Source organism: Fopius arisanus, unplaced genomic scaffold (genome assembly GCF_000806365.1).
Source record: "Fopius arisanus strain USDA-PBARC FA_bdor unplaced genomic scaffold, ASM80636v1 scaffold00002, whole genome shotgun sequence".
NCBI lineage: Eukaryota > Metazoa > Arthropoda > Insecta > Hymenoptera > Braconidae > Fopius > Fopius arisanus.
In genome coordinates, this window is record NW_011887741.1 from 1,414,739 (window position 1) to 1,440,878 (window position 26,140).

At 36.5% G+C, this 26,140-nt stretch overlaps 1 protein-coding gene across 1 annotated transcript in view; it reads left to right on the forward strand.

Annotated features, from left to right (window-relative positions):
* Scgdelta (sarcoglycan delta) overlaps positions 1 to 26,140 on the forward strand; it is a gene marked incomplete in the record, with an annotated part of 122,826 nt that overhangs the window by 89,958 nt on the left and 6,728 nt on the right. Inside the window, 1 exon segment of the mRNA XM_011304768.1 lies at positions 20,041 to 20,317. Within this exon segment, the coding sequence (XP_011303070.1) occupies positions 20,041 to 20,317 (277 nt within the window).

A 26,140-nucleotide genomic window follows, 5' to 3' on the forward strand; every position in this document is an offset into this window, starting at 1 on the left:
CAGAACTTTTTTCGCGTGACGCCCGATTTTGATAGCCCCGATATATATTTAATTGCGCAATTCTGCCGCCACCGAATGAGGCGCAAATGAAGCAAAAATAGTTCTATGGGAGCTACGTAAAAAAGTGTTTCATACGAAAATAAATCGCCGCCGTGGGACAGCCCGGAATGAAGAGTTTTCCAGAGTCGAATGGAAATAAACGAGTCGCGGGGATTTGTTTTCCGTGTAGAATTTGCTGCACAGAAGTTGAAAAACAAAAAAAAAAATAACCATTTTGTTTGTCCACTACCCCCGCAGTGTCGATATTCCCCATATAGCGAGATGAATTGTGTAATCCGATGACAACATCGATTAGTCTCGAAAATGTAGGGAATATGCGATATATTTGTTTCAATGTAAAATTGTTTTTCCCCTAGGTAATGATTTTTGTATAAAAGTTTATGGCACCCGTGGAAATCACAGAGATAAAAATATATTTTCATTAAATATCTTTTGGTGTTTGCTCTCAACCGTGAGGGGGATTTCAGATATTTTTTTTTTCCACCCCCTCTCTGTCTTTTTCATCCCAATTTCAAGTGTCGTACCCTTTTCATGTTCACACCCTGTGAACTCTCCACCGGTAGTTGCGCATCTCCCGAAATCCGTTTCAACTGGATTGAAAGAAAATACGGGCGCGTTATTTCAGGCATTTGTCGGGTGTTAACTTACGAAATTTTCCAGTCGAAGAATAAAGTAAGGGGTGGGGACATTTTCACGATTCTCTGTCTCTAATCCCGGAATTGTCAGTCTTTATTTTTTGAAATGGCTGAGGATTTCGTCGATCCAATATTCATCCAATGAAAACTTGACATTTTCTCCATTTTTTATTTCAAGAAATTAATTAATGTATTTTTTGTCATTTATTTTATAATCAAGCAACAATTATTCATACTCTCAAAGTGGCAATTACGCCTTTGTGATTCCACGACGAACGAAAATTTAAAGACATTGAAAATAAGATAATATTATTATTGTTATTAACGTAAATAATACCATTTGTTTTTTCAACTGTTAAATAATAAATATTTTGTAATAGAAAAACGTCAAATTTTTCAATAAAAACAATTCTATTTATGTTAATAAATTGACGATTGAAATCGTTTTGAAGGAAATTTCAATTGAAAGTTATTTGTACGGAGAATTTGTCGGTCATTAAATTGAAGAAAGGATTTCCGGACATTCTTTTGAGGGAAAAGAGAGGATTCGTTTTCTCCGTGTGAAATGACAAAAATTCCGAAGCTAAATCCGATATTCGCCGAGTTATTTCACATATTCGAGTCCATGGCGCCCTAAATCATCCCTTTTATTACCCCTCACAGCATAAAAAAGTTTTTCCAAAAACTTCCAAGAGAGTTGAAAAGTCGGACCGAAGTCTTGTCTCGCCTGACCTATCACCATAAAATAAAATATGGATTATTCGGAATTATTAGCATTTGAAAAATACCAGGAAAAACTTGAAAATGGTGAGGCATTAAATTTCCCAAGGTAACACGTCCATGAGTTTCGTGATTTAAAGTTTTGTTGCATCGAAACGTATAATTTAGGGGAGTATAAATGTAGGGGAATGGTTATGATGAGCAGTGAGAATGAAAAATAGGTTCAATGAAAGTGTCGGTATGCATTTAAATACACGCTCGTTTCCCTATTGATTACGCCTCGTTTGATGAATACACGAAATTACAGGTGCTTTCAATTTTCCAGCTCTCGTTAAAATAAAAAAGACGGGGGAACAAAAAGCCAGTGGTAGTATATACTCCGGGGAATCCCAGAAATTCCGGCAAATTCCACCGCCTCAATCATCACTTTAACGTCTATTTAATTCTGTTTTATTTCGCTCGTGGCACTTTATTCTCTGCCTCTACCCTTGGCAATATCCCCTCTTGTATTATCCTATCGGACATCGGTGAATTTCATTTTCTCGGTGAAACCACTCGAGCACAAGGCGACGGCACTCTCAACAAGATGGGAGAAAACTGCCGTCGCCATGTGTCGCGTCATTACAATTCCAATGCAAATCAAATGAACCAATCATAAGTCCCAAACGGCTCTTCCTCCACTTTTTATTATCATCGTCTCTCACACCATCACATTCTCTCCAACAATTATTTTATTCTCAACCCGTATTCAACGTCCACGTTTTATTTTACCGACTCCAGTATTTTTACGCTATCTTTTCATTTACAAGTTTCAAAGATGATTAATATTTTTAGTTATTGGGGTTTTTTATGATTCCATATGACGGGTTGTGTTTGAAAAAATTTTAAAGAGATTGTCTTTTCTTTTATTTTTTTTTTTCGTCTTTGAGTATTTTTCCGGGATTTATTTATTTGGAAATTACAGAGATTAATTGAGATTTTTATTAATTATAATTTTTCAGGAGGAATTACACTGACATTTTCGTAAATTCTATATCTTTGATTGCAATTCCTCCGCGATTTATTAAATTATAATTATTATTTTTATTTGTAACAATTCCACAAATATGTTGGCAGTTTTTTTTTCAATTGGAATTGTTACATTAATTTACTATAAACTTTTCTAAAAATTAGAGACATCTCCCTATAAATATAATTAGAACCACAAACGAAAAATTAATTAAACCGAATAAAAACAATATTTCATACAATGAAAATCAATTTCTGTAATCTGAACTCCAAATTATTTTGTATAAATAACATAAATAATAGCAATAAAGCAGACAGAAGAATGCCTAAACAAAAAAAAATGAATGAAAAACTGCGCTGAAAAAATATTTCGAAAATTCTTGCAATTTCCTTCATGAGATGTGAGTTGTTGGAAAATTTCCCCGACTACTCCCGGAAATTTAAGGAGAAAATTTTTAACAATGCCGACTCCACGGATATATACTAAAGTTCCAGATGCGTCAGTTGTATTCGCGGAATACAAACGATTGTGTCTCAATTGTGTAGAAACAAATCCAGGGAGTGTGAGAAGACATCATTGTTCTTCCTCAGGGAATGATTCAAGTCCTCCGATCCATCCATTCCCGACTTTTTTTACCTCCCGAATGTACATTTACTCGGTGTCAGTGGAAGATTTATTAACGGAATGAGAAAACTTGGTATTTCAGGGAACATAATAGTAGTTATCTATTGGGTTGCAGTGATGCTCGCATTTATCAACGTGAAATATTCAGTGATACAAACGTATCGGTTAACCGTGGAATTTTGTAATGGTGGTACGTATCACGTGAGACTTGTACAAATGCCTTCGACTGGTTGTGGGGAGGGACTTTTCCAGCCATTTTTTATTTGCTATTTTTTTTTTTTTTCTCCGAATCAAATCGCCCTGTCATCACGGGAAATCGAGCGCAACTCCTGGAGAGACTCTAAGATTGCGGGGAATAGTTCGAGTTTTTACGGGAATTCGGGGCTTCCACTTGCCAGAGAGTTGTGGGAATCCCACGAAACGGTTTTCAAGCCAAACCTCCGTTGGTTAACCTCAAAATTCTTTCAAACTATTCGATAATAATCCGCAAGACCACCCGTTTTTTTTTCAATTATTCATGCGTTACGATCAACTGTTTCCGTGGTTTTTGTGGTTTTTGTTTAAACAATCCCAGAAAAATATCAAAATATACCAGAAAAAATGATAATAATGAATAAATAAATAGAATCGAAGGAAAAATAAAGTTTTTAGATTTTCCCTCTCCCCTATTATCATAAAATTTGGTATCCCATGGGATGAAAAAAAATCAAAGATTTAATTTGATTATATCTAAATTATGTTCAACATAATAAAAGGGTAGAAATAAAAATAACAATATCAGCTAAACCACAAGGTAATATTTTTGTCTGAAGATTATAAGTGCAGGAAATAATAAAGATGAAAATTAACGTGACTCATGATTGCTGACATTTAAATTCTATCTCACCCGACGTACATCACGTCACTAATCTGTACCCCCCATATCCATAACTTGGTGGTGATAGTTGGTGGCATGTATCCGTATCCCGTCTTGCTTTATCATTTCTCAAGCATTAGATAGCCCGAGAGCCTCGAAAATGTACAAAGCGTGTGTGTCGTCCCTTGCACTAGTTTCTAAGCTCCCTTTGTTCACCCTTTTCCCTAGTTACCCTGTACTCAGTGGTGGTGTAATGGACGATGTCTATAACACAGCTGGCATAGGTGCACAGACCATCCCTAGATAACCCCCGAGCTCGTTTCTCTCTCCGAATTAGGAGAAACGTATCACCATTTTCAGTCACCGGAGAATGTAATTATCTCGTACAGCGAATGTTTCATTGAATTTTATCATTTATTCAGAGCCACGGCTTATTTATCATTAGCATACGTCAAGTGCACTTCAATTTTCACATCAATAACGCGCAGACTAATTATTTGGCTAATTTGTTAATTCATCTGAGGAGATCAATGCTAATTATTACGGGAAATTCTGACGGTATCTCGGCAACCAACCGTCGCAGAAGAGTAAATAAAAAATTATTTTGTTTGTCGTGAAATGTTCAACATTTTGTTTGATACATGTTACGACGAGCCGTCGACGATTGTCGAGATATTCCACGTGGAGGAAATTAGGGATGCTTTGGAGAATAAAAAAAAGCGGTGGAAGTGAATCTCGATGGTGAAAAGTTGGAGTTTTCAGTGAGCTGAGTACTAGTTGGTCGTACATGAGACGTGTTGCAGCACGTTAAGAAGAAAAGTGAAGGAGGTAACGAAAAAATAAAAGAGGAGATGAAAATCCGAGTTGCGATAGGAGAGAGAATAGTTGAAGTCGGTGTCTCGCTTGTTTCGTTCAACAGTATACGTGACACGTGGTGCCACGTACACCGGCGCTTCTTTTCCTAGTCCTCTGGATGAAACAAATAAATATAGAAACACGCCAGTTGCCATTCTCCGAGCGATATCCTAGGCTATTAACATTTTTACGAGATCACGTAACCCTCGCTGGGTCGAGACGTTGCGATTTGTTCAGTGGGGACAGCGCGATGGATTAGCAATGACTAAAATGTCGATTGTTTGGAATTGTTACCAGTGACTTTTTGAATCTTTAATTTCCTGGGGATTAAAGGCTTCCATCCATCCTCTTCACTTTATTACGGCTATCTAAACAGTTTTTTCTGTTTATCTTTGGACACACGGAGGGAAAATCACTTTTGAAAAAACCGGATGTAACGAAGAGTCTCGACATTTTGAAAATTATTCCTCAAAATAGTTAATTCAACATTTAAAAACGGTCACACATACAGGGGAGGCTTGTGGGGATAAAATGGGATGAATCGGGAGGTCCAATCGGAGACGGGAAAAAATCGATCGTAAGAATCCGTTATTTAACGTTTCAGAAAAATCTTGTTGCAAAAATTCAATCGAAGAAAGTTCACGTTTTGTGGTAGAGCAATTGAAATGAAGTTTGTGTGGGTAATATCAGAAATATTCTCGAGAAGATTTGGGGAATATGTCAGTAGTCAGGAATTTGCAATTCGGGAACTCGAGAATATGTAAAAATAATTGATAAACAACTTGAGATGCCTTTTCGAGACATTTCTCCATGGATTACTCATCCTTCAGGATATGCATACGGCCCATAGCTGGCAGGTCGTGGGTAAAAGTTTTAGAATCTCGAGAGAACAACGGGGCACAAGTCGGTACGTATCGCATTTCTTATTCCCGGAGGATGGGACCTGGACCGAGATGACGCGCCAAAACAGGCGACGAGATAAAGTTTTCCAGTGTCGGGTTGATAGGAATGGGATTCTAGGGACACGTCTCCAGATTTCACTTACGTCAACGTCGAAGGGAGAACCGGTCCCACCTAAACTCCAAATACTCAACGGAAAAACCAATCTTGCGGAGAAATTCTCGCAAAAACTTCTACCATTTTTGGTATTCATTTCCCTTGTATCATTTTTTTCCAATCCTAATTTCAATTTCGTTTGCAATCTCATGATTTTTTTTGTTATTCCTGCACTTGTATGGATTCTGATAATAATATTCATTAAAAATAATATTTTTTCATTATCATGAAATGCAAATATAATAAGAAATTAATATGTAGCAAATTTCTAATTTATTTGAATTAAGAAAAAATAATTAAAAACAATTAAAAGAATGATGAGTGAAATTATTGAAAAATCAATAAAAATATTAAGATTTTTCCTCTATATGAAAAATAATTTAACGGCAACGAAAATAACTGCAATATTTTCCTTTAAATTGCAAAATAGCGTATAATTTTTCAGTAAAATATTTTTTGTTGTTCGACGTGCAATTTGAAAAATCCCTGTGAGCCCTCGGATGAAATAAAATGTTTCGAGTCAAAGGGGATGTAATAGAATCTCCAAAGGGCTACAATCTCATCCTCGAAGAATTTTATCTATTCGAAACCGGCCATCGAACGTGAAAGGGCTTGGCTAATGTATTTTACAAAATTCAAAAGGCAAAGGTTTTGACTTTGTGAAAGGAGTCGGTGGGTTTAGGAAATGAGGCGAAAACTGCGTGGCTCGAGGGAGATGTGTAGATAAAGGTTGGATCCAAGGGAAAAGGACACTCAGAGGATAAAGGAATTCTTTAACGTTCGTATAGCTGTCCGTAACAGCCACAACCGGAAGCCACTTGACCTGAGGCCGTCTCAGGACGCACTTTCATTTCATTAATCTACCACTTCTGAGCTTATCAACTGCACGCACCCAGGCCCACCCCTTAACCGTTAATTAATTAGTTTTTAGGGCATCCCACTCCTCGTATTTTTATTATAATCTCAACTTTTATAGTCGTCATATCAGATCATATCGTGTCCTTCAGCAGTTCGTCCTGCCAATTTCATTAAATTTTTTGTTCATTTCAATTTGTATTATTTATAGTTTATTATTTAACCGCTGTTAACGGTTAATTAATTAGTTTTTAGCGGGTCTCGGTATTTTATTCATTTTGATGATAATCATAATTGTTCGCATCGTCGCAAGATCATTTTATGATAATTGTTATTTAATTAGATTTTTAATAAATTCTTCCATGAAGGTTTACGATAAAAATGTGATAGAGCCCATAATTACTGGCATAAACATTCTGCCGGGGGTGAAGGCTTGCAACCGAGGAATGGAAACTTTTATCAAACCACCCCCGAAACTATTAATTAACGATAAATCACCGGTACCATAACTCGATTTCCTTATCTGTCTCTCATCCTCGGTAAAGGGCTATCGACATGGCGTGTCATGCGCTCTCGGTATTTCGGTATTTAATGCACAGAGCAAGTGGTGTTCAGCTTTATGCCCCCCAAGTTAAGCAAAGTAATAAGTTAGGTTAGTGCAACGCACGGCACGTACTAGTTGTCTAGGATAGCGAGGATGAAGATAATAGAAGGCAAATCACCGGAGTGAAGAATCCAGCCGGGGAATTTTGGCCGAGGGGGGATGAGAGAGGGTGAGAGAGGGTGAGAGAGGGTGAGGGTGGAGGTGGGGGATGTATCAGAGAGGAAGTGCCATCGGAGTGAAGTCAACTCCGTTGCGGGTGAAACCAAGTTTAGTACAAGGTTAGACTGAAATCCAAACTTTGTTTGTCACAAGCGCTATCCTGTTGTCTTTGTAGTTTATCTCGTCTTGTGCGGCAACAAACACTCGCCTACACGACATATTCGTGTCGTTATCGTTCGCCTGTTTACTCCGTTATCGCACCTCGTTTGGGGTTTTGACGGACGTCTTCGAGTGGAATATAACGAAGGTGCAATCGACTGAGGATTCGTACCACTCACGGTGAAATACTCTCTCATCTTCGTGCAAATTTACAGATGTTATTTCAACTCTGGAGAGACGAGATGGAAATACTCATTTATAGTACATTTATAGTACATTTATAGTTATGTGTGGAGAAAACAATTCAGTAAAAATTACTTAACCGTTTGGTAATCTTTGTTATTTCAGCCGTTGATAAAAAATAGAAAATTTCGTATCGGTTAGGAAAATTTGGAAATTCCTTTCTAACTGTTATCTAGCCATTCGAGAAAAAATTATCATCTTTTACTGCTGATCGTGAAATTCCTTATATGGGAATTAAACATTTTTTAAACGTTATCAGTTAAACGTGTAATAAAATTCTGGAATAACTGAAATGTTGAATAATGGATTCTTACGATCGATTTTTTACGCGCATTCTATTTTATCATGAGTGCCATTTTGCTCGAGTCTTCCTTGAATAATTGTGTTTTTGCAATTGCAAAATGAACGGTTTTTCTTCGCCGATTCCGAGAAATTTCCGGTACGACTTTTAACCGAATCCCGATGAGCGATAAATGTGAGGAACGAGGCGATGACCGAAGGTGTGGTGCATCGCGATATCGGAGGAATATTCTCCTGGAGCCATCAAAGAATTCATGGAGGAGGATGAGAGGGCTATCAATACCTCTTTTTTTTCCCTCCTTTATCCTCTGCGAAAACTCGTAGCCGATACGACGTCTCAATCTTCACGTACCATCCCACCCATTTAGATTTTTTTACTCCCGGTGATGGCAGCGACGAACTAATATCCCGTGTACCGGAAGTGGATGAAAGTGTTCGACTGAAAACTGGCGGCTGAAAGCCTGAAACTTTCCTCTTCATCCCGAAGTTCAGATGCATTTTCATTTTTAATATCATCGACGGAAGCACCGAGAATCCATACGGAAAAAAAAAATATTTAAACGCATCAGATCGGCTCCTTTTACATTAAAAAACATTCGAGAATTACCGAATTTCAATATTTTTAATTCGATCGAAAATTTTTAACGAAATTTAAAATTTTTATCGAAAAATAATCAATTCGCAGAACTTATGAATAAATAATTGATAATTCAAAGAATCGCTCAATTAATTCATATGAAAACAATAATATATCATTTTCATCATTATTTTATAATAATGTTGTCCAATTTTTGTAGCGAATATTTGAATTGAGCAATAAAATGCCAGTGGCTTATGGTTTTGTATAGAAATTCAACTTTTCACTTGGAATTTCTCAAGTTTTTTCTTAAATATTTTTTTGAATTCTATTTACGGGGGAAAAAACTTGAGAATCAAATGAAGTAGATACACCCGGCAAGTTTTGCTCGCATACCGATTCATTAAAAAGTCCTCTCACAATGAGAATTGCCACAATGGCCGGCCGAGGGCATCCCGGGGCGATTCAGAAACGGCTTTTTGTTCATCGTATACGTAAAATTTTTATTGCAGTTTTTTCCTATCCGCAAGTTCCACTAACTCGCAAATCTCGGTAATAGAGGGTAGAGTTTTTGCTAGTTGGTTTACTTTTTTTCACTGCAGTAGTCTCATTACTCCATTGTTACTTACATTTCAATGGGATCTCATTCATTACGTCAATCAACAGTCCTCGAAACAAGTGCATAATTGCTATTTTCATTTTCTTCACAGCTCTCTTTAATAATTAATTACCTCTAACGAATCTGTTGATTAATTCACAGCTCTAATGAAATTAATTATTCATTACTATTGCCCTTTTTTCCCATTCCATCACCACCGGATTTGTAATTCTCATTAATTCACTATTTAATTGTTTAAAGTCACGAGTACAACAATTTTTTTTTGTCATTGTCCATCGAGATTTGAAGCAATAAAATAAATCTCTGAGGATTTTGCGATAATGAAAATTAAGAATTAATTTACCAATATTGGAACATTTAATAATGTTTAACCGAAAATATTACTGTCAATCTCTGTATAATTAATTAATTGGATAAGTTTGATTTATTAATTAGTCATTTCGATTCCAAGAATCATTTCAGAGTTGGAAAATTCCACTGATTACTTCACTCTTGATAAATTCCAATATTTTCCAATCATCTTTTGATTATTCGAATTAATTTCAGTGATGAACATTAATAATTATTCAATTCCCAGGAATCTCTTTTATTTCCGGTAATTTTCCGCGGAATAACTACCGGATAATAACAAGTCGATACCCATGATTACTAATTATTAAATGAGATGCCGGACTGAGAAAGCAGTTATACGGGGGCAAACAAGTGGATGTAAGCGAATGGAAAACCGGAAGAGCGGAATTGTGGCGAAACGCATCTGACAGGAAAGTCAAACATTGACATAAACATTGATGTAGTCTGCAATCGGCTTGTATATTCAAAGAGAAGTGAGGGGTTGGGGATGATGGGAAAGAATTGGGTGAGACCCGGTGGTAAAAGGGAGAAGTACATGGGATAAGTACACATGAGTATCATCGAGAGGGTAGGGGGCACGTTTTCCACCAACTACAAGTTGTAAACAAACGGAAATTTCCGGGGGTAAAACACCTGTGGGCAGGTGGATAAATACAACGCTTCGGGGTGGAAAACTGGTAAGGAAAGGTAAATTGATGGAGTATATGGAGATGAATGCGGAAGATCCATGGGGTTTATCCACTTGAATGTGAGAGTTGTATACAGGGGGAAAAGTTTGTTGATATAAGAAAGAAAATTCTCGATTCAAGGAAATTATTTTATCCATGTTAATATTTCTGTCATCCAAGGAATAAAAATATAATATTGAAAACTCAAATGGTAAAATTATCTAATTCATTTATTTGTTAATTAATCATGTGGTAATTGAAACAAAAAAATGGTTTCAAAAAAAAATTGTAATCGGAATATTTTTGAAAAATTTTTCCAAAAATGTCTGGAAAACTTTTCAGAAAATTTTTTTTTTTGAAACGAAAAATAATCGGGGACAAAACAATTGTATTTTTGTTTTTTTTGTTTTTCGTTTCAAAAATTTTTTCAAATAATTTTCTAGAAATTTTTGCGAATATAATTTTCTCTTTTAATTTCTTACGTTCTTGATTTTTCAATATTCTCCGAAAATACGCCATTTGAATTATAAAAAAAAAATTCCTATTCGAATTTTTGAAAAATTTTTTAAAAATAATCCGATTACAATTTTTTTTAACCAAGATAATACGATAATATTATCCATTAGATAATTATAAAAAATATTACTAATCAAAATGATTGCAATTGATCAGACGATTAAACCCATTGTTGTATAAATAATATATATCCTGTCTGAATTTCTCGAGCATTAACAGAAACTAATAAAAAAAATAGAAAAAAAAATGTAAAGAAAACTTGGAAAAAAAAATAGTCATCGAATTCAAGTGGAATGTCTGACATTATTCCATTCAATACGATTTGTTGTATTCCCTCGTTTGTTGTCTATCCGTTCTCGAATAAATTTGTAGAATTCTCAGGAGACGACAATGTCTAAGGAGATGGACACGGAGTAGAGGCCGCGAGCGACTATTCGAGTTGGCGGACAGGGCAACCCCCAAACCACAACTCACTGTGGAATCACATTACCGTCACTCCATGCCGCGTTACCCAACCGAAATACTACGTGCATTGTACTAGTACCCGGTACCTCGTAGGCCAGACGAATAATCCGTTTATACCAACTTCGAGACGAGCTTTCGCGGCCCCAGGCAAGCAGTTCGTTCTAGGTAGCAAGCCTTGTACAACCCAAACCCTTTTGCAAAACCACCTGGCACATTCGTCCAACCCCGAATCACTGAAGACGCGAGATGACTCCAAATGAGATTGTAACCCCCCATTTTCTCACCCCCACAACAACACCCCCAAAAATATGACACATGCGGAGAAGCGTTTTTAATAAATTCCCAATGATTTTTTTTTCTCCCAAAAATTCTTGGAGACTGTCTAAAAATGCCCGTGTTTCGTGTGAATTTAATTGTTTATTTTAATTATACCGTGGTCTTTTCATTTTTTTGATTTTTTGACATTCTCAAAAAATACGCCGGCTAACTTGAATCGCTAATTTTTTGCTTCCGATCATGAAATTTTTTATGTGGGAATGCAACATTTTTTTTTTGTTGTACGTTATGAAATTCGGAAAAAAACCGTGAACTTTCCAATAACTCAAACACCAAAAATAAGAATTCGTGAGGATTTTCCAAAATTTCAGTAAAATAACCAACTGATAAAAGTTTCCACACTTTGGTATGGAAAATTCGGAGAAAAACAGTGAACCCTTTCTAAAAAGCCGAAAAAATGGGGGATGGTATAAAAAGTGGAGTAGACTAAAAAGCGTCACTGAATCGATAACACTGTCTCAATTCCATCGACATTTTCCACTCGATGGTGCAGTCTAAGAGGTGCACATATCTCAACAAAAGAATAGAGGTTGAAAATGTTGAAGTGGGTCAGAGTAATTCAAACGGGATTCGTTACCGGATTTGGAGATGGGGTCGTGTCCGGCTGGGAGGTCGAAAGTAAAGAAGGAAAAGGGCGGACGGACAGTGGGGAAGGTCCAGGGTATAGGTTTGGACTTGAATATATAACGAGTATCCGTGAAAATTTATGGCCCACGTCCTTTCCGACGTGAACCAGAGCCAGAGACCTATTCTGCATCTCGTGTAGGTGCGAATGTCCGCTAATCCGAGTCGTCCAACTATTGGCAGAACTATTTGTCTTATTACTCTCGTTACTACCGCTACCCCAAAATTATTCCCGAATTTTTATGATGATTAATATTTAACAATCGAATTCACAAGAAATTCAAATAACCATTTCAAAATAAATAAATGACGGAAAATGTCATTAAAAAAATTTTGTTTTCAATGAATTCTCGAATTTTGCAGGAAAAATTGAAATAAAAATGGAGAAATTAGTATATGAACTTTTCTCGAAGAATCTTTTTTTTTATTCAGTAGAATTTTCATTTTTCTAATTAAAATTATTGAATCATCAATGGAATGGAATTTTCGTGTTGAAATTTTGATAATGTTCATTTCGATTTAATATTTAATAATTTAAGAAACGGACTAGATATTCATGGATATTCAATGAATTATTGAGAGTTCTATTTTAAATTCTCGAAATGTCAACGAACCACTGGATTTTATTATTAGAAGAATCTCGTTAAAATTCCCAGTGAAAAATACAATAAAATAAATTGGATATTTAATACAGAAATTTACATAATAATCATCTCTATCATATCTCAATCACATATTCAGACATTTTGTCAATATTCACTCAATTCACAAAAGGTCAATTGTAAATTGATGCACAAATATTAACGAAAATGTGGATTTTATTATTATATATCATTAAAAAATTCCGATTAAAATTTCAAATAAAAAACCATGAAGCATTGAACACTGAAAAAGAGATAATTATCTTGAAAATTCAATGAATTTCTCATTTCTTGATACATTTTCCCCTGCGATAGCTCTTATTATTTTTCCCGGGACCGGAGCAGACGAGACATAATAACGCGACTATATTTTTACCGAAAAAGTGAATACAGTGGAGCTTTTGTTTTTCCGACGTGACTCTCCTGTTATCTTATTGAACTAGGAGTTACGTGTCTCACAGCTGGAGGTGCGATGCACCGAAAATTGCACGTGCTTTTCTCTCCTCGACACTTCTATCATCTCGAGTCACGTACGATTAGAGGACAATATGATGGGAATCAAGAGGGAATGGATTGACTGTTAGAAATTTTCTACACTGACAGAAGAATTTATTTGATGTTACCTAATTAATTGAGTTGAACCTTTTCTTCGATTCGCTCGTATTAAATCCATATTTGTTGGAGTTAACTGTAAATATTGTTGATTCGATAAAATATAATTTCATATGCAGTCGTAGGAACACAACGGTTTTACTGGTGCAAGCGAGTATTCGGTAATAATTACCGAATCGCGGTTGATGGAACGCTCCATCCAAAATCATCGGCCTTATCCGCTTACGTTCAATTCAATTTTTATTTTTATTAGAATGAAATGCATTTTATAGTGATTTTAAATCACTCAACAGAAATGAAGGATTTAGTAATGGGTTTTGGTTTGATTGTTTTCTGTGAATTAATTATCAACAGCCATAATCTTAATAAAGTGTTTCATGTACTGGAATTTGATCCTTGCAATTTAATTTTAATTTAATTTAATTTAATTTAATTCTTCTCGTGAGGATTGGTACGATTTTATATATAGTCTACTTTATTTTTTTACCCTATTCCAAATCATGATTGATCATGAGTGCACAATTTGTTTTGCAGGTCAATCAATGATTCAGTAACTATTACCGAATGGTCATTTCACTGGACCTGCCAACGCTCAACTTTCGAATTTCGAATCGTTCGAATTTTGTTATGAGTGTGCAGCAATAAAAAAAGTCACATCGCATGTCATAAGTTGAAGATTTCCTCAAATGCCGCGCGCTCAGCGGTTTAACCTTTTGATGGAATGGAATTTCCATTTGACATTCCATCTGACATTTGGCATTCCGTCAGTCGTAATGCTAGTATAAATATCTACCCCAGGACTAACTCGTCCCAACATTAATAATCGAGGAATAGTAAAAGCTTTCGTTCCGATAGGGTACCCTAGTCTGGTGCTACCGAAAAAGATATACAACAGCTTTTTTAGGTTTCTTCTCGAGTTCAACGGCCAGATCGAATTTAAATAATTTATAACAGCCTGGGGCAATCAAATCCTGAAATCACATTTCCGATTGCTTGAATGGCACCTCCTATATGTCAAGATGTGCGAAATGAAAATAAATAAAAAATTTGTGAAAAAAAAATTGAAAAAAAAAAATTTATTTGGACAAGCAATTCGTTTTTCTCGCTGTAATTGATGGAATTGAAGGAAACTTTAACAATGCAATTTTTTCTCCAAAATTATCAATTTTATTACAAAATTAAAGAAAGCAAAAAAAAAAATAGGAAATTATTCGTCAATTAAAATAATAAATTCCCATAAATTGGCGATTAATTCGGCTCCTTGGTTCAACATCAACATCAAGATATAATATAATAAATAATAAATAATTCATCAACTAGAATCAATATCTGTAAATTCCGTAAAATTGAGGACATATTTAAATATTCGAGTGAAACAATATATATAGAAAATAATTACGCTTACTAAAGCTGTCCTAGAAATTAGCATCAAAGTAATCCCGAAATTCTCCTCCATTTTGCTAAAATGCTCTACAAAATTTCTCAATAACCATCAATTACAAATTGTTTGTAATGAAAAAACGAAAGATACTCCCAAACAACTAAAAATAATTCTCCAACGCAAAAACTGAATAATCAATAACCATAAATGACTGTGATTACCCCAAGATCTGTGATAAATTTCAATATTTAAGTAAGAGTGTGGAATAATAATAACGAGTTTGTACTTGAGATTTGTATTGAAGTAATGGCGCAAGGTCTAAACAATCTGAAAACGTTGGGTAGTCTAGGGAAGTGATTCTGGTAAGCAGCCAAAGTGAGAGTGTAATAGAGCTCTCCATGGAGAGAGTCTGGAGTGGGTATAACGGGCTAACGGCAGAGACTCAACAGAGTACTCCAATGTGAAGGGAACACCAGAGAGGGAGTTTGCCAACAGGAAATGGTGGAAAGGGAGCGAAAACATTTGGATGGCAACGGGGCTAATGCGGGATTACCCAGGGTAACTCCTCCAGCTACTGCTTCGCAATTCAACAATTTCACCCTCTTTCCCCCCGTAACCCCCTTCCACCCCATTCCACCTCTTCCTGCACTCCACTTTCGCCGCTCCTTACGATTTTTCTATCGATACAATCCACCGCCTCCCCCAAAATATTTGCCAATCAATCCCTCGCGCATTCATTTAATAACGATATATTGATCAATCCCATCATCTCTTTGATAATAAATAAAAATCTCATGCCCCCCTCCTCCCCCATTTATGCATCCCCGCTGAAATTATTCATGAAATCCACAGGCGAGAAAATATTACCGAACTAACACTTCCAACGATTAAATAATCATTTTCGATTACACGAATTTGCAGCCTCGCTTTGAATTTTATTGCATCTACACCGTAAATTATTGTCATGATGCTGAATCAACTGGGCATTGTGGCATTGAATAATTATGCCCTGACGCTTCATTTCAATTCCCCTTTACCCCCTCAAATCTGATATATTTTCCACCGGGGAAAATACATCCCATGAATGTTAAATCATCCGACCCTCTCCCCCTTCCCCTTGAGAGTCGATTTACCGGAAATTGAGTTATCAATTAAAAAAAGAGAGACCTGAAATTGCGAAATCGAGTGAGTTTTTTCAAATCTACGGGTCTGGGGGTGAGTGAAAACTCTTTGCTCAGCGGAAAATTATCGGCGCAATAACTGCTGATCTGATGGTTTTAATTCCCGAGGAAAAATACGCATTCTGAATTCACAGTTGATGTTTCATTTTGGAATAAATAATTTATTTCAACCAAATTATTCAGTTCTTCAAAATTTATCAAAATTTATGGGGCATTTTCTCTTATCAATAAGTAATCAATTTATGAGGTACTCATAAAATCCGCTTTGCGCGCGGATTTTATGAGATGAGGGGAGAGAATTAAAACCAGCAAATTATTTTAAACAAATAATTTAAAGATTTTCCAAAAATGTATGTTTCGGCTTAACAAAAATGCTTTCTACAATTTTCAATTTTTTAATTAAATTGAGATTTAATATCTCATGTATATTTTTATTATTAATTTATTCTGTTCTTATATATGTTTGTACATAATATATTATATATATTATATATTGATATTGAAAAATATTGAAGAGAATGTACAATTGGATTGAAATGAAATATTTATCCGTTCTCCCTGAGGGTTTACTGTGAAAGTTTAAGGTAAATTACCGTTAATTGTGGGTATTATGTCACGATGAGAAGTATTCCAGAGAGAGGGCAAATGACTCCATTACCCAGGATTCGATTTAAACCTAGTTTGCTTAACACAACCTCGGACGCACCTAGTGAATACACTCGTCTGACCAATCCCTACAGAAGAACCACAGAGTTGCGGTACCTCCGCTTAACCAACCGATAAGCCCCCAGGTCTAGTCCAACTGACCCATCCGCGGAAAATAATTAACCTCACGGCTTTCACCAACGATAATGGCCATTTGTTTCATTCGGCTGTGGATAGCGAACGGCCCTTTGACGATCGGGCATAAATTTACTCGAAGTCTCCCCATTGTGCCATTTTGTAATGGGGGGGAGAAGGGGGGAAAGTACAATTGAATTAATTCTCGGATCAATCAAGTGGTCGGTCTCGAATAACATCGATAAAAATATTTTTGAATCAAGTGGAAAGTATAATTCAAATTCAATTATTTATATTTTCTACATAATTTATTCAAGTATGTAAAACATACTTTATTTAAATATAAATAGTTGAGTTATACTTGAGCAAGTATAATAATATATTTACACCGAGTATACGTTATACTTTAAAAAAAAACAACTCGAATGAAGTATAAAGTGTACTTGAACTTTTAAAAGTCTTTTAAAAGTTTTTTTAAAAATATATAAACCGTTCCATCAAAGTCATGGAAAAATCTGGAAAATTTAATCCATTACAAAAAAAGAAATATCCAGTCAAAATGAAATGATCCATCGATTTTCCAAAACACTCGGCTGGTGATTCATTTTTATTATTCATGACTCTGATGCTCCGCACTGGATGGGATAAAAATCCATAAATAGGAAAACAATTTTGGCCGACAGTAAAATGCAACGCGACGAGGGAAAGTTTCGTTGGTAACACCATTTGTACTATATCGGTAAGCGTGTTTGGCATAGTGATGGTGCCAAGGTATGGTAGCAAGTGGTACTAATCTGTTGGCTCATGTGTGTCTCGGCAGGTCTCCCAGGAGAGGATCGAAGACCCGCAGTCTCTGAAATATTTAGTAGTGCCAACCCCTTTCCACCCTCGAGTCGGTGACTGCGGTCGTTAGCCCTTCATTTTCTCTTTTATTTTTACAGATAATGTCGTAGCAACGAGAAGAGAGGATAACCCCCGCGAGCTCGCATTTATCGTTGTAAAAAAAATCAGGAGCCATTTTTGTCGTTTGGGATGGGTATGGAAAGTCCTTGCAGACTTTTGGGGTGAATACGAATCGGGATGATAATTGAGGGGAAAAAAGTCACGGGGAGTGGAATTTCAACGGAGGACATGCGAGACAGGCCGGAAAACGAGTTTATAACAAGTTTGGTGACGTGAGAGCTGTGAGAAAATACAAGCCAAGAGGAATTATACTTCTGACAGAAGCCCATTCAATGCACTGATTTTTTTTTAACTAGATGAGAACAATACTCTATCGCCGTTCATGTGATTGAACCAATTTATGGAGTAATAGGGGGTTGAATAGTCGTGAAATCGCGCAGGGAATATCATCCCGTGATATCACACCTTCGGTTGTTGCTGTTAAACCAGCAACAATTCATCTGGAAAATTCGGAGTGATTAATTCCACTCCGGGATTCGATGAATTATAATGAAGAAGAGGATGGTAATTCGTACAAGCCTGGAGGTAGACGATGACGAACCACACGAGGAACCCTGGACAACCCATCTCAAAAGCCACTTATCAATCCAAATCCAATAATTCGACTAGTTGAATACACGTTTGACTGAGGGAAATCGATAACCCCATCCCACCTCGCTCAAACGCCTTTGTAAATCCGTTACAGACGCTTGAAAAAAATCATTTCAATCCCCTAAAATCATCTCTCCGCCTCGTTAATTCGTAGTTAGTGATCTATTTCAACCGACAGAGAGCAGAGTTGATGGAAAACTGTCATCAAGGCCAATGACCAGGGGAAAACCACCAGACAGCCGACCCCCCCGCCCGAACATGTTCATAAACCGGAAGTAGATGAGATGATCCAACATAACTGGCCCCTAAATTCTTGTTCAACAACCAGGCGCTATTTAATGCACCATCATTACCCCATCACTCCAGCCGATTCTATTTCGAGAACACACGACGTACCCAAAATTCATAAATTTTCCCAAATTCAAGGACAATCCTGGATTTTCCAGAAAAAAAGAGAAGGGGAAATGGAAATTTCCCTTGCAAATTACCCTGAAATTTCGCAAAGACCAGAAAAACCCATTGCGTAAAATTTTTTTTAACATTGTATCCACCATGATTTTAATCCTCCCTGTCGTTTCATCACATTTTGCTGTCTCCCTCCCGCCTTTCTATATGTAGCTACATCCCACGGGAGGAATAATTACCCGCGAGAGGGCAAACCGCATTGAATATTTCAGGGTGGATGGCTGCTGGCAAAATATAAAACGAACACAAGCCCAGGTACAGCCCAGGGACTGGGTTAGGCGTTAGTGAGGTAACCTGGGGGTAACCTGGGGGTAACCTGGGGGCAAGGGAAGATGGGAAAAGTGGTTTCGTTCGGTTGGTTTTCCGAGGCCTTCGGGCTACGGCCAGGGATTAGGAGAAAAGTTATGTCAGGCATTTTGCGGCCAGCTTTGCATAAGTCTCCTCACTCTCTTCCACTTTCCTCCTACTTTTCACTCTTTCCACGTTATTTCTTCTCACTCTCATCCACTTGTCCCTCACACTCACAACCACTTCTGCTAAACGTTACGGCAGTTAACGAAACCCACACCAATTTTCTGGCTTAACACTCATTATTCCCACGCTAATTAGCAAATAAGAGGCGACTTCTGTTGTTACTCTCGCCGCATGTGATCAAAAGTTCTCACTCGCGCGCTCCTAATGTTTTCGAAATTTCAAAATATTCTCATTAAATAATCGAGAAAAAAATCGGGTTTGTATCTCATTGTTAATAATTATTATTATTTTAATTATTCGTGAAATTCCCTACAAATCGAATTTGATAGCTTTTCTGGGAAAATTCTGGAAAATTTTTCAACAACGGAATTCCGTTTGCAAGAATTCCAAATATTTTTTTTTTTTTATTTTTAGAAATAGTTGAATTAAATTAAAAAAAAATAAATATTTAAAGAATCATTATGCATGCTGAAACATTTGAAATATAAGGAAAGGAGACATTTATTCTCCAATTTTTTTTTCCAATTTATTCCGAATTGAAATAATAATTAATGAATTGATGAGATCGATTTGAAATAATAATTAATGCATTGATGAGATCGATTGATATGGAGAATAAAAAAATAATAAGACTGTAATGGATGATTTTGGATAATTGCAGAATGCCTAGAGGACAAACAAATTGGTCGGATGAGGCGGGCAATTCAAACAGTATATCGAGGCAGAGTAGATCACCTAGACAAGCATCACCGAGCTCAAGAACCTGCACACCTCAGCACGATGATTCTCATCATCCGCCATCGTGCAATGGCTTCAGATTCGGTGTCTACGGCTGGAGGAAGAGATGTTTGTACTCTCTGGTACTCGGTCTTATGATTATGGTTGTACTCAATCTCGCATTGACTCTCTGGCTCCTCAAAGTCATGGAGTTTAGTTCAGTGAGTATAAATTATTCATTCGACTATAAATCAATTCAACCGATCAACAGTCTTGTGCAATAAAAAAAATGATAATTGAATTGAATTTAAGCAAATATAGCTGATTATGTGTTTCATCAATCGATAAAAAATAAAATAAAAAAACCGTGTTCCTACAACTGCATGAGAAATTTTAAACTTTGTTGAATCAACAATATTTATAGTCAACTCCAGCGAATGTGTATTTAATTCGACCGGATCGAAGAAAAGGATTTAATGCAATTCTTTAGTTTATTTAATTTCTGTCAACCGCGTTTTTCTGTCAGTATGGGAATATCGAGGATAATGACTGGTCAATGTTTCGATCGACTCAATCCCTTCCATTGGCGAGTGGAGGAATTGTTTAGGGAAATTGCCACGATTGGAAGATGAGAGGCTTGACCTACGGATGAACCAAGTGGTTCTTGTCTTGGCTTTTCGACAAGGAGCTCCAACTTTTCGACGGCTATTAGGGCGGACTTCTCTGTTGCGGCTTAAAATTAGTTTCGGTCTACTACAAGCTTGGATAACAGGCTGAACCACTAGCCCTCTTGAAATATGTTACACCGAGAAGGTTCTGACAATCGAGAATCAGAGAGCCGTCACTTCTAGTTTATCCAGAAGAAAAATTACCTGTCAATCAAATTTATTCAGGCTAAATCAATTCGAGATGAGAAAATTTATTCTCTCCGAAATGATATCATTTAATTTCCAATAATTCATCTATTTCTAATTTATCAGTTAATGATATCAAATGTCCGCGATTTTTCAAAAATAATATTCACCAGAAAAATATTATTCGTGTGAACTTTTTGAAATTATTGCAATTCTATTAACAAATTTGATAATTATACCCAGAAAATTCAATGAATTCGGGATCAAAGCTAGAGGTCAAATTCGGGAATTGGTGAATTTTTCGAAAAATTAAACAATATCCGGTAAGAGCGCCGTGAAATGAGAATAACTTCATCAATCAATAACCGGAAATCTGACTCGAATAGAAATTCATCGGTATTTTCGTTAGCACTGAATTCGATAACCCCCGTAATAACTGTGGCGTACGTCATCAAAGTGTCGCATTGTAATATCAATTTGAGATACATTGAACATTGAGAATCCAAGGGGTGAAAAAATCGATAGAACATCGTTACCCGCTATTTTCCCGTGACATTCAAGTGTTTGATATTCGCAAATTGAGATGGATGCGGGATAAGTGGGCCAGTCTGCACAGCCCCGAGGTCATTCACTAATTTGGAGATGCTCCATTTACACATGACATTTAACCCGACGGATTTGGACGCGGTTTAATCGATCCCAGTGACATTGACGTACGCCAAAATCACCTTATGGCGGAGCCAAGGCGTAATTGTCTGATGGATTGACATTCGCACCGCAATTTTCTCACGACTTTCCCATAAAATGTTATATTTCGGTCACAATACAGGTGGCTCTAGAGTAATATGGATATTTCTTTATTTAAATCCGCATAGACGGAGAGAAAAATACCGGAAAAACTACTTGACGTGGAAAAATGAAAGATGGCCGATAAATTTGACCACTTGCTCCCCAAAATTCCCTGTACTGTCACGTATTTTTTTTCAAACTCGTAAAACTTGAATCCGTCAACAAATAGACTAATGCTGATTTTCATGGCATTCTTAAAAAATAGTAGAAATAATATTGATAATTCTTAGATTGTCAGTGCGCTACGCGTTGTATAGCAATTTTTTTATTAATAAATTCTTGCGCACACGGAAAATAATTTTAAAACGTTATAGACCCCGGGATTGGCCGTCGGATAACTCGGTGACTTGTTCGCACCCGTCATTGTTGAGTAGCTCTCGGTGTTATCGAATTTATACGAAAATCGAGAGCAACTCCGGCCGATCCACGTCCAATGATCCCCCGATGGAGAGCTAAATTCGACGGGAATTGAGTATCAATCCGCCTGCAAGGCTGTCAGTATCACGGAAAATATCCCGTGGGAAATGTAAGGTCTCTGGCTCGTTTTTTCCCATTCCTATTTCTTCGTGTTCGGGGAAAAGTCCGTCTTTCTCTTCTATTCTCGTCATTTCTGTTCCTCGATTCGATTTTCGCCGATAAAATTGAAAATTACTAACAATTGTATTTTTTGGGATCCAATAAGCAAATAAAAAAAAATTTCTCCTTTTTCATTTTTCTAAATATAATATGTGGGGCAGAACGGATCGACTTTTTGGAGGTGGCGTGGACTAGGGTAATGATTCTCAAATGCGCGCGATTTTTTGAATTGTTGACATTTTTTGAATTTTTGACTTTTTTTGAATTTTTGACTTTTTTTGAATTTTCGAAATTTTGTTACGACGCTCTGGGGGCGGGTCCGTCTCCTCTTACAGGATTTAGTCTGACGGCTATCCGAGATATTTCGAGATCAATTTCCTTTCTTCTTTTTATATTAGAATGAGATATCTTTTAAAGTGATCTTAAAGCATTCATAAAAAATTCATGGGTTTTTGGGAATTTAGTAATGGATTTTGAATCGACTGTTTTATGTCAATTAATCATCAAAAGCCATAACTTTAATAAAAGTATTTCATGTACTGGAATTTAATCCTTCAAATCTACACTGGAACTTAATCCTTCTTGTGAGGATCGATGCGATTCTATGCATAGTCTTCTATTTTTTCATTTTTTTTTTAAACTATTCTAAATCATGATTGATCATGAGTGAACAATCCATCTCCCAGGTCAATCAATGATTCAGTAATTATTACCAAATATTCAATTATCCCTAAATCGACTGCCTTATTTCGTAATTTACCGAATTCTTCTACCGGCGCGGCAAAAATTGAACGCAATTCGCTCGATGAGAGATGAGAATATTTCGAGAGATAAAATCTCAAGGTAAAACTTATACAGTAGTTCAGGAGACGTCACATAAATCGTAACAACGGGAATTCTCAATCTTTTCGCGTTATGTGTTCGCAGTTTCACGAGTGGTAAAAAACTATCGTTGGACACTTAGCATATATCTGAGAATATTTTATGCCCAAACTCCATTCACTGTTATCCATCATTCATATTCGATGAGTTACCGGTGCCAGAAATCTCTCAGTGGTTGGGCATCTCTATTCTTTGCGACTCACTTCAGTGGGAGATTGCAACTTTCTGGTTCATTGAAATATCGAGAATTTTTCGAATACTTGAATTATTTTCCGATTATACCGTGGAGCCTTTGAAAAATTTTAATCACGTCATTACCCCTCAAATCGGTTAGATTAATTCATTTTTTAATTAATGAGAATTTTGCGAATAACGCACGGAATTCTTTCGGTCGGATAATCGATTTACAAGGAAAAAATGTATGCAAAGAATTACGTATTATGTAGGGCATTTTTGGCGGCCATGTTTTTTCAATTTATAAAGAATATATCATGTCTACAAACTTATTATTTTTAACAATATAAATTGGATTCGTTTAAGATATTTTTTATATTTTTTGAATTTCAGATTTTTCCTAAAATTCTTCAAAATTTTTTCCCTCAAATTCAAATCTAGACTTGAAAATATAAAAAATTCAAGCCCCAACTGCTCGGAATTTTCTCAACATTTCAAAACGAATAACAAATTTTCAATTAAAAATTCCTCAAAAATCACAAATTTGAAAATTCACCCCCCAAAAAAATACCCCTGCCTAGTATATACTCTACAATTGACGGTAATAGAATAAAAATAAAATTTCCAGAGTTAATGAAACAATAAAAAATGGCAAGATGGCAATTATCTGATTGGCACTTTGAGATTCAGAGTAATCCTAACCCGTCACCTCGCCCCTCCCATTCTTTTCCACCTGCAAAATATCCCCGATCCAATTATTTATTTCTCCAAATATGACATGACTAAAATATGTGAAAATTGGTGAGAGCCCCCGGATGATTTTAATTGCCCAAGGGGTGGCCTCTGAGAAACTCTCGATGCACCGGAGCAGTAAGTTTTGCCGAAGAAAATGCCCTCGCCCCCTGGAAACAATAAAGCACCAGTGGGTATCTCCCCAGGAGTTTCCTTCTTACCCACTTTACTCACTATACGAGAGAAATGTTATGCCCTGAGACACACATTTGAATGTACGTGTGCATGTACACGTGGGGTTGGGGTTAACACTGTTGGGTATTTCGCATCGGTAGCCCGTACGTTATACCCTCAAAATTCATGGCACCGTACTCCCTATATATATTGCACTTGCACTTGGTGGGTATAATGGATATATCCTTTAGTACTCTGCAAGAAGGGGTGGCCCTACCACCAGGAGAATAGGTTTTAGCAGTGTTGGTGTGCATGACCGAGTCCTCTACCTTCGTGGGTTATGGGGATCCTAGTGTATCTGTTATATTACAGGAGGGGGTGGGTATGACCCGTGTATGTAAACTGTTAGTGCCAATATACTATGTTGTCCGGTATGACCCACAGGGTGACTCTATCTTGAGAATGACGATTCATGGGGTGTGCTATTTTTATTCGGAGCAAAATCGAATCGTTCCACATTTCAATTAATTTTTCCTTACCAATGGAAATCAATTTTGTTTTATTTTATTTTATTTTATTTTAGTTCTTTACACTGAGAAAAAAAATTATTTTTGCCAAGAATATTTTCTTCCCACAAGTAAATCTGGCGATCACTGTATAAATACTCCCATAAGACTTACTAATGCCAAATATATTTTCTTGTGGTTAATAAATATTCTTGACTAAAAAAAATTTTTTTCTCAGTGTACTTATGACCGTCGATTATAATCCCAAATGTATGTAATGAAAAAGGGATTCCCCACTTTTTATGATTCCAAAAGTGTTCAAGCTTTCAATCATTCGTTTTTCATTAATGCAGAAAAAAATATATCTTGGTTGACACAAACTCTGATTTTAAGAATATTTCATGAAATTTATTGGTTTATTAAATCCGAGATCAATCCACTCGAAAGAGTTTTGGAGATTTAATTAATTAGAGATGTTTCAAAAGTGAATTTCACGTCCGAGCTAGTAGTAACGCCCCGCCATTGTCAGACGCAAATCAGATGAATTAATTCTCGATTAATTAAATGACGATTACGAAAAGGTCAGACATAAATCGCGCAGAACTTCTCCCCAAAGTGATGAGAATAAAAAGATAACAACGAATTGAAAGAGCCCCTCCATTAATAATGCCCTCAGGCGAATAAAGTTGTTTGAATTCTGCCTCGATAAAAAAAAAAAATCCCATCATTCGTAGAAAAATAAATAGCGTCGAAGTGAAAGTTCAGTTCATTATTACCAAATCATCAACCCATCATGGTTGCTCATTTTTCCCTCAAAAAAAAAAATAAATAAAAAAACGCTCACCCCTTAACTCTCACAAATTGATTCAATCAACAAGTGCAAATGACGCACTCGTTATTAATACATTTCACCTGACGTTCGCGTTATAATAACGAAATGAAAAATGAGACACGAAAGTTCACGTTTCGCAATCTCCACAGAGGCCAGAATAAAATCCCCCAAATTACGCGGAATGTCTCTCGCATTTACATTTTCAACACCGAGTAATTACAACCCACTGAGTGTGGGCATTTTTTTTTTTACTCGTCTGTTGGCGCACAAACTAATCCACCACATATAATTATCCATTGCCGGATGGACGCCCTTTTCCCTCTGCCAACTTTTGACCAGCAATCCGACTCCGTTGGCGCGTTAGTGAAGCACTTTCCTACATTTGAACCCCTCAGGGCTCTCTCTGTGCACCCGTGCAATTTCGTGTTATTTTATCGTCACCACCGCGCCGGAGATTAAATCAGA